Below are 8,281 nucleotides of genomic sequence, written 5' to 3'. Positions count from 1 at the left end.
AGGACTCCTGGTAGGAGGAGCTATCAGAGAGGGTAGAAGAAGAGCGAGAGCGGAGTTTCCAGGTTATCTCTCCGGTCAATCCTCCCAGGCCTACATGCAAGGCTAATACATACACAGGGAGTTTACTGTCTCTGGAGTCAATCTTTATAAGAATAACCAGCATAATTTTACTCCCTCCATTTTTTAAAATAAAAAGACACATATCTTTCTTCACTCATACATTTTTATCTTTATGTCTAACAATTAAGGTCTAAATATGTAGGTATACATACGTATATAAACCAAACTCGTTGCCGTTGAGTAGATTCTGACTCATAGGGACCCTATAGGACAGTGTAGAACTGCCCCATAGGATTTCCAAGCAGTTGCTGGTGGATTCAAACTGTCGACCTTTTGGTTAGCAGCCTAGCTCTTAACCACTGCGCTACCAGGGCTTCGTGTATATATATATAAAGTTACATAGAATTCTTGAAAAATTGGAAATGTATCTAAACATAAGAAATTGATAATAAAAACAGACCAGTCACCCTGAGACATCTATTAGAACAACTAAAATTATAAAGACTGACTACACGAAATGTTGACAAGGATGTGAAGCAACTAAAACCCCCATACACCGCTGGTGGGATGTTAAATAGTACAACCACTTTGGGAAATATTTTGACAGTCTCTTTAAAAGCTAAACATACACTTACCATATGATTCAGTCATTCTACCCTGAGATATTTATCCTAGAGAAATGAAAGCATTCATACAAAGGCATATACAAGATTGTTCATAGCAGTGTTATTTGTAATCATCCAAAACTCAAAGGAATCCCAAAGTACATCAACAGGTGAATGGATGAACGAAATGTGCTATATACATACAATGAAATACTACACAGAAATAAAAAGAAATGAATTATTGATTCATGTAATCATGATCTGAGGGAGAACGATGTGGCAGTCGGCTTCCATAAAGATTTACAGCCTTGGAAACCCTATGGGGCAGTTCCACTCTGTCCTATAGGGTCACTGTGAGTTGGAATCAACTTCTCGGCAACGGGTTTGGGTTTTTGTTTTTTGGGGGGTAGGTTATAGATACATAAACCTCTATATTTGATAGAGGCCTATTTAACAAGCTGATGCTTGTTCAAAGTCTCCCTTATATTAATCGTCAGACTGTTTTATTTTGGAGTTTTATTTATACATATATACCAAAAACCAAACCTGTTGCCCTAGAGTCAAGAGATATATATATATAGATATAGATATGCACATACATGTTTCACTGGTTTTGCTTCTCTAGAGAACCCAGCCTAAGACAGTAGTTATACGCAATATCTTTCAGGGAAATGTCCAAAGGAGGGTCTACTTACACAATCGGGGGGCAGTGGTGGTTCAGTAAAGAAATCTGCCGGCACAGTGGTTAAAGTCTCGGCTGCTAATCGAAAGGTCAGCGGTGCGAACCCAGCAAGTGCACCATGAGAGAAAGATGTGGCAGTCTGCTTCCATACAGATTTCAGCCTTGGAAAATCTATGGGGCACGTCTACTCTGTCCTGCAGGGTTGCTATGAGTCAGAATCAACTCAACAGCAACGGGTTTGGTGGTTCAGTGATAGAATTCTCACCTTCATGCTGGAGACCCGAGTTTGATTCCCAGCCAAGGCATCTCAACCACAGTCGCCACCCATCTCCCAGGGGAGGCTTGTGTGCTGCTGTGCTGCTGAACAGGTTTCTGCGGAGCCTCCAGGCTAAGATGGACTAGGAAAAAAGCCTGGCAATTTACTTGTGAAAATCAGCCTACCAAAACCCTATGGATCCACAACCAATCATAGGGATGCTGCAGGGCTGGGTAAGGTTCTGTTCTGTTGGGCGTGGGGTCCCCAGGAGATGAGGCCAGCAGCAGCTAACGACAAATGTTCACAGTTCGCTAGAGGAGAAGCCAAGAAAGCTAACATCGCCGAAAACTGGGTAAGCCTTTTTCAGTAAAGAACAGAGATCTAATACATCGGAGGTCAGAAAGACGGGGAGGTTAAGAGAAAAAAAAAAGACTTACATAATGAAAGGAAATTGATCAGATATCAAAACTATACTAAAACATATTTCTTCAGATACTTTCTACTGTACACAGCGCCACCTTGAGGAAAACAATAGGAAATACCAGTTTATGTTTAATCAAGCCCGATTTATTCGTTGATTTATTCATTCAGTATTTACTGAGCACTTCCAAGTATACCAGGCACCGTTCTAGAGGCTCCGGATGAACCAAAAACAACAAAATTCCTGCTCTCTTCGAGCTTATTTATCAAGAAAATCAGTTTGGTTTTAAATAATTTATGGTCATACTCATTTTACACATTTTTTTTTTAATTAAGAATTTAAAGGAAGTCTTTCGTACTGAACACAAACAAAACAGACCATTATGAGTTTTTCTTTTTATATAGGTTTTTACAGAAGGGCTTTGTTTGTATCGGGGTGTATTTGCACCTCTCCACAGGCAATTCTCAGAGTGTTTGAACAAATGTGTACTGGATACTGCGGCCTTATCTGCCCTTCAGGACCGACATCCTTCCAGCTGCCAGGAGTGTAGGCTTCTGAAGGCTCGCCCCTAAGATCCCCACCTCCAATGTTTGCACCCCATAACAACCAGCCCTTGGGCAGAAGCTGTCACTGTCCCTTCGCTCTGCAGGAAGGGGTTTAAACCTGGGCAAGGCTGGATGCAAAGGGTCAGAAGTAACGAGGTCAATTAAAAAGTCCTAGCACCATTTCAGGTGTGTGATGATGGGGTCTTGCAGGGAGGATAGGGAGAAGTAGTAGGATTTGGGATCTATTTCTAAGGGAGAGCTAACAGCATTTACGGAAGGATTGGATCTGGGAGCCTTTCCACTGCACTGCAGATCACAGGGAACTTCAAGGACTGACTGACAGAGATGGTTAGTGAGGAAATCAACCTGAAGTTCCTCTCTGGATATTTTACCAGCCCTGCATTGAACAGGTATATCATCCTGGCTTCCCTTTATGACGAATGCCATCATACTATATGATAGAGGCCTATTTAACATGGCAACCAAAGTTGCTGATGCTTGTTCAAAGGCTCCCTCATCTTAACAGTCAGGATGTTTTATTTTGGAGTTGTATTTAAACAACCTCAGCAGTTTGGATCACACTTTGAGAGTGCTGAAGAGTTTGAGGCTGAGTTTGTTGGCACTCTCTGATACGTCCGAGTGCAGATAACATTGTTCACGGCACTTTCCTAGAAGACAAAAGAAGGATGAGTTACGTCAGCATCGTTGGTGACAGTGACGTTTAGAAAAATGCAAACTATGTGTTGTTGTTGTGTACCGTCCAGTCAATTCCAACTCGTAGTGACTCTATCGGACAGAGCAGAACTGCCCCGTAGGGTTTCCAAGGCTCTCCACAGACCAAGAGGCAGTCATTCACACAGAACAAGCGGATACTGCATGGTTTAAAATCAGGAAAGGTGTGAGTCAAGGTTGTATCCTTTTACCATGCTCATTCAATCTGTATGGGGAGCAAATAATCCAAGAAGCTGGACTATATGAGGAAGAACTCGGCATCAGGATTGGAGGAAGGCTCATTAACAGCCAGTGGTATGCAGATGACACAAACTTGCTTGCTGAAAACAAAGAGGACTTGAAGCACTTACTGATGAAGATCAACGACCACAGCCTTCAGTATGGGTTACACCTCAACATAAAGAAAACAAAAATCCTCACAGCTGGGCCAATAAGCAACATCATGATAAATAGAGAAAATATTGAAGTTGTCAAAGACTTCATTTTACTTGGACCCACAATCAACACCCATGGAAGCAGCAGTCAAGAAATCAAATGACGTATTTCATTGGGCAAATCTGCTGCAAAAGACCTTTTTAAAGTGTTGAAAAGCAAATATGTCACTTTAAGGACTAAGGTGTGCCTTACCCAAGCCATGGTATTTTCAGTCACCTCATATACATGCGAAAGCTGGACAATGAATAAGGAAGACGGAAGAATCGACGTCTTTAAATTATGGTGTTGGCGAAGAGTATCGAATATACCATGGACTGCCAGAAGAATGAATGAGTCTGTCTTGGAAGTAGTACAGTCAGAATGTTCCTTAGAAGTGAGGATGGAGAGACTTCATCTCACATACTTTGGACATGTTATCAGGAGGGATCAGTCCCTGGAGAAGGACATCATGCTCGGTAAAGTAGACGGTCATTGAAAAAGAGGAAGACCCTCAACGAGATGGGTTGACACAGTGGCTGCAACAATGGGCTCCAACATAGCAACAATTGTGAGGAAGGTGCTGGACCGGGCAGTGCTTCGTTCTGTTGTACACAGGGTGGTTATGAGTCGGAACTGACTCAATGGTGTGCTGTTGAGTCAATTCCAGCTCATATGAACCTATAAGACAGAGCAGAACTTCTCCATAGGGTTTCCAAGGCTATAATCTTTTCAGAAGCAGATTGCCATATCTTTCTGCCCCATATCAGCTGATGGGTTTGAACCACCGATTTTTTGGTTACCAGCCAAACACTTAACCACTGCGCTACCAGGGATCCTTGCAAACTACATACATTCCTTTAAAATCTTGAGAATAGATCTATATAAACAACTATGTTGTTATTTTTGTTTGTTGTATAGCATCTATTTATTAGTTAATTGTTATACACACACAAAACAATGCATACGGCTTGTAAATTGAAGCATTTATTTAAGTATTTAAAATGCCTGGGGCCTTGATGGTGCAGTGGTGAAGAGTTCAGCTGCTAACCAAAAGGTCAGCAGTTCAAATCCACCAGCTGCTCCTTGGAAACTCTATGAGGCAGTTCTACTCTGTCCTATAGGGTTGCTGTGAGTCGAAATTGACTCAACAGCAACGGGTTTGGTTTGTTTTTTTTTAATGCATTTTTGCTATTTTACATACTCAACATTTTCGAGCAATACTAACTTACATTGATGTAATATTTTACAGTTTTTAGAACACTAAGTTATACATGATATTTAATTCTCTCAGAAAACCTTCTGGAAAGACATTGTCTCTATCTTGAAGGCAAGGAAATGGAATCTTGAAGAGAATAAATGACTTATCCAAAGGCACATAGGTATTTAATGGCAGAGATGGAAATCCAGTTCCTTGGACTCCGAGTCTAATATTCTTCCTAATGAAAAACTTGTCTGTTTATTATCCAATGTCCTTATAAGAAGCAACAAAATCAATCATTCTTGCTCCTCCCCTTCTGACTTGAGAAGGAAAAAAATGTGCTCTTCAATGTAGAAAGACAAAAAACATCTCTCTATTAAGAAGACAGGTTTTTTTTAAAATCTCAACACAAATCTTGTATATTCCCTTTGAACTATTTTATATTGTGTCAAAATTATTTTTTTATTCATTTTGGTGGGGGTGGGAATTTGGGAGAAAGAAAATCATTGACACATTTCTCCCCATTCTGCAGAAGTGGGAGATCCCTGGGTGGTGCAAACAGTTTGCAGCACTCAACTACTAACCTAAAGATTGGCAGTTCAAACCCACCCAGCATGTCATGGAAGAAAGGCCTGGTGGTCTGCTTTCCAATCTACTTTCATAAAGATCACAGTCTAGAAAACCCTATGGACCCCAGTTCTACTCTGTGACACACATGGGGTCGTTATTAGTCAGAATTGACTAGCAGGCAATGGGTTTGGGTTGTTTTTGGGGTTTTTTTGGTGGAAATGGGAAAGATGACCTGGGAGCCATCCTACTTGTCTAAGAGAATAGGATGACTTCGAAAAGTGTAGACTTTGGAATTAAAGCAGTCTGGGTTTTAATCCCAGCTCCACCGTGTTTTTCTAGCTATATATCCCTAGGTGGGTCAGCGTCCGACTCTGTTTGCTCCACTGTTAAATGGGCTAACAAATTCTACCGCACGGGATGACTGTGAGGATTGGGTAAATCATACATGAAAACTTGGGGATACCGTAGCCTTCTAAACGTTACTTCTTATTGATGCTAACACATCCATACACCAGAAAGATACCACTTCAGTTTTGTAATCCTGGTTTAAATTCCCTTTTCATGTTTTGTTTGGTGTTGAGCTGGAAATAGCAAGAAATTAATTCTAGTACGGAGTGGAGTATTGATAATAACCCTTAACCCCTGCTGAAGTCTTTATTGTACCAATGCATACTTATTTGGGTTTATACATGAGTCAAAGACAGGGGCTACAACATTTTTATGCCATATTCTTTAGTTAGTTAGTTCCCCAATCCATGCACATTTGATAATATTTATGATTGTATATTTGTCTATGTTTTTTCTCCCATTCCTATAAACCAGGGAAAAATAAGAATGACATTCCCTTTCATTTGCTTTTGAACCAGGTATTAAAGAGCTTTTATACATGGATGCTACAGTAGGTGAGGAAATATTCAGGAACAGCTCACTCACCACCACCATTTTCCCATCCACCAACTTTCTGGTTATGGTGGTCTCCTTGCCATCCCAGTCCTGAACCTGCATCAAGGAGCCATTGTCTGAGGTTACAGTACTCTGTAAAACAGAAAAACACCAAACTGAGCTCAGATAGTCACATTTGAGTGCTAACATGTTGTTGTTGTTTCAATTCAGACTCACAGTGACCCTACAGGACAGAGTAGAACTGCCCCACAGGGTTTCCTAAGCTGTAATCTTTACAGGAACAGATGGCCAGTTCTTTCTCCCACGAAGCCGCTGGTAGGTTTATCAGCTGAGCTCTTTAACCCTTATACCACTAGGGCTCCTTACACCAACATGAGGTAAGAACTATTATTATCACCATTTGTAAATGAAAAGACTGAGCCAGCAGGATTCTGTGACTTGTCCAAGGTCACAGCTTAGTGGATGGCATAGACGTGATTCATAGGTAAGCTGTCCTGCGCCAGAGTCACTATGTTCCCCATTAGATTACAGATATCCCTCAATAAACTCTACTCTTCGAGACAGCAATTATCCAACTGCAATATCATGTCATCACTGTGTTGTTATGACTCAGAGCTTCAAGTTCCGTTGAGTTGAGCCTTCTACCGAAATTATTTATTATTCTATTCTGTGGCAGAGACAATGATGGTCACCAAATTTTCCATTTACTCCCTTATATTTTCCAGCCTAATTACCACTAGTTGGAGCCTATAAAAATTATGATTAAAAATTATGTGGGTCACTTCCAGACTGAGGCCATGAAAACTTCTCTAGCTTGTTGACTGAGAAGACCACACGTTTTAGATGGTAGATACACAGTAGTTGAGTCTCCTTCAGCCTGAGTCCCAGAGAGGTTCAGTGGGGCAGATTCCCTGTTCCTGTCCATCCTCAAAGCTTCCCAGCCCCACCCAACATTGAATACATACTCTGATCCTCATCCAGTTCATGGTGACCCCATGTGTATCAGAGTAAAACTGTTCCATAAGGTTTTCAATGGCTGATTTTTCAGAAGTAGATCACTGGGCCTTTCTTCAGAGGTGCCTCTGGGTGGACTCAAACCTCCAACCTTTCAGTTAGCAGCTGAGCATGTTAATCATTTGCACCACTCAAGGACTCCAAATACATACTAGGAGTTAGAAATCAATCCCACTTGCCCCATGTAAGCAGAGATTGAAGTGTTGCAGACAAACCAAGGAACGCCAGCAGCCACCAGAAGCTGGAAGACGAGATCTATTCTGAAGATCCTCTAGCATTTAGAGAAAATGTTTATAAAATAATCATTTTTAAACCACCGAGATTTTGTAGTTAATTAGTTACCATGGCATAACCTAGCCTATACCAGTCGATACAAGTTTGATTCACTGTAATTCTATGTGTGAACAATTGCTACAAAATAGAAAGTGAGAACTTCTGTTTCTGAGAGAACTAAACGCTAATCTAAGGAAATGATTCTCAAGATGTGGTCTTCTAAACATCTGCATCAGAATCATTGCAAAAAATGCAAATTTCAGGTTCCCACCCCAGATATCAGAGCCTCTGGGGATGGGACCTAGAAGCAGATCTTTTTCACAAGGATCCCACAAGATTTCTATGTATATTAAAGTCTGAGATCCTTGGACCTAGGTTTCAGCCAAAAATTCATCCAATAAAGACTTTATTTTTTTTTAATTGTTGTAATTAAATGAAGTTTACATTTCAAGTTAGTCTCCCATACAGAATTTTTTTTTATTTTTTAACATACATTGTTATGAGATCCCAACCGCTCACCCCGTTCCATGACAGCACACTCCTCCCCTCCGCCCCTGATTCTCCATGAACATTCAACCAGCTCCTAACTCTCTCTGCCTTCCCCTCTC

At 40.9% G+C, this 8,281-nt stretch overlaps 1 protein-coding gene across 1 annotated transcript in view; it reads right to left on the bottom strand.

Annotated features, from left to right (window-relative positions):
* Positions 1-3,100: 3,100 nt before the first annotated feature.
* FABP12 (fatty acid binding protein 12) overlaps positions 3,101-8,281 on the bottom strand; it is a 9,469-nt gene continuing 4,288 nt past the window's right edge. Inside the window, exons 4-5 of the mRNA XM_004385996.2 lie at positions 6,417-6,518; positions 3,101-3,237 (exon numbers count right to left, since the gene is read on the bottom strand). Coding sequence (XP_004386053.1) covers positions 3,133-3,237; positions 6,417-6,518 — 207 coding nt within the window. The 3' untranslated portion in view covers positions 3,101-3,132. The remainder of the gene's footprint in view (positions 3,238-6,416; positions 6,519-8,281) is intronic.

This window comes from Trichechus manatus, unplaced genomic scaffold (genome assembly GCF_000243295.1).
Source record: "Trichechus manatus latirostris isolate Lorelei unplaced genomic scaffold, TriManLat1.0 scaffold00152, whole genome shotgun sequence".
Lineage (NCBI taxonomy): Eukaryota > Metazoa > Chordata > Mammalia > Sirenia > Trichechidae > Trichechus > Trichechus manatus.
Note: the sequence above shows the minus strand (reverse complement) of the source record. Positions and strands in the feature narration are given on the sequence as shown.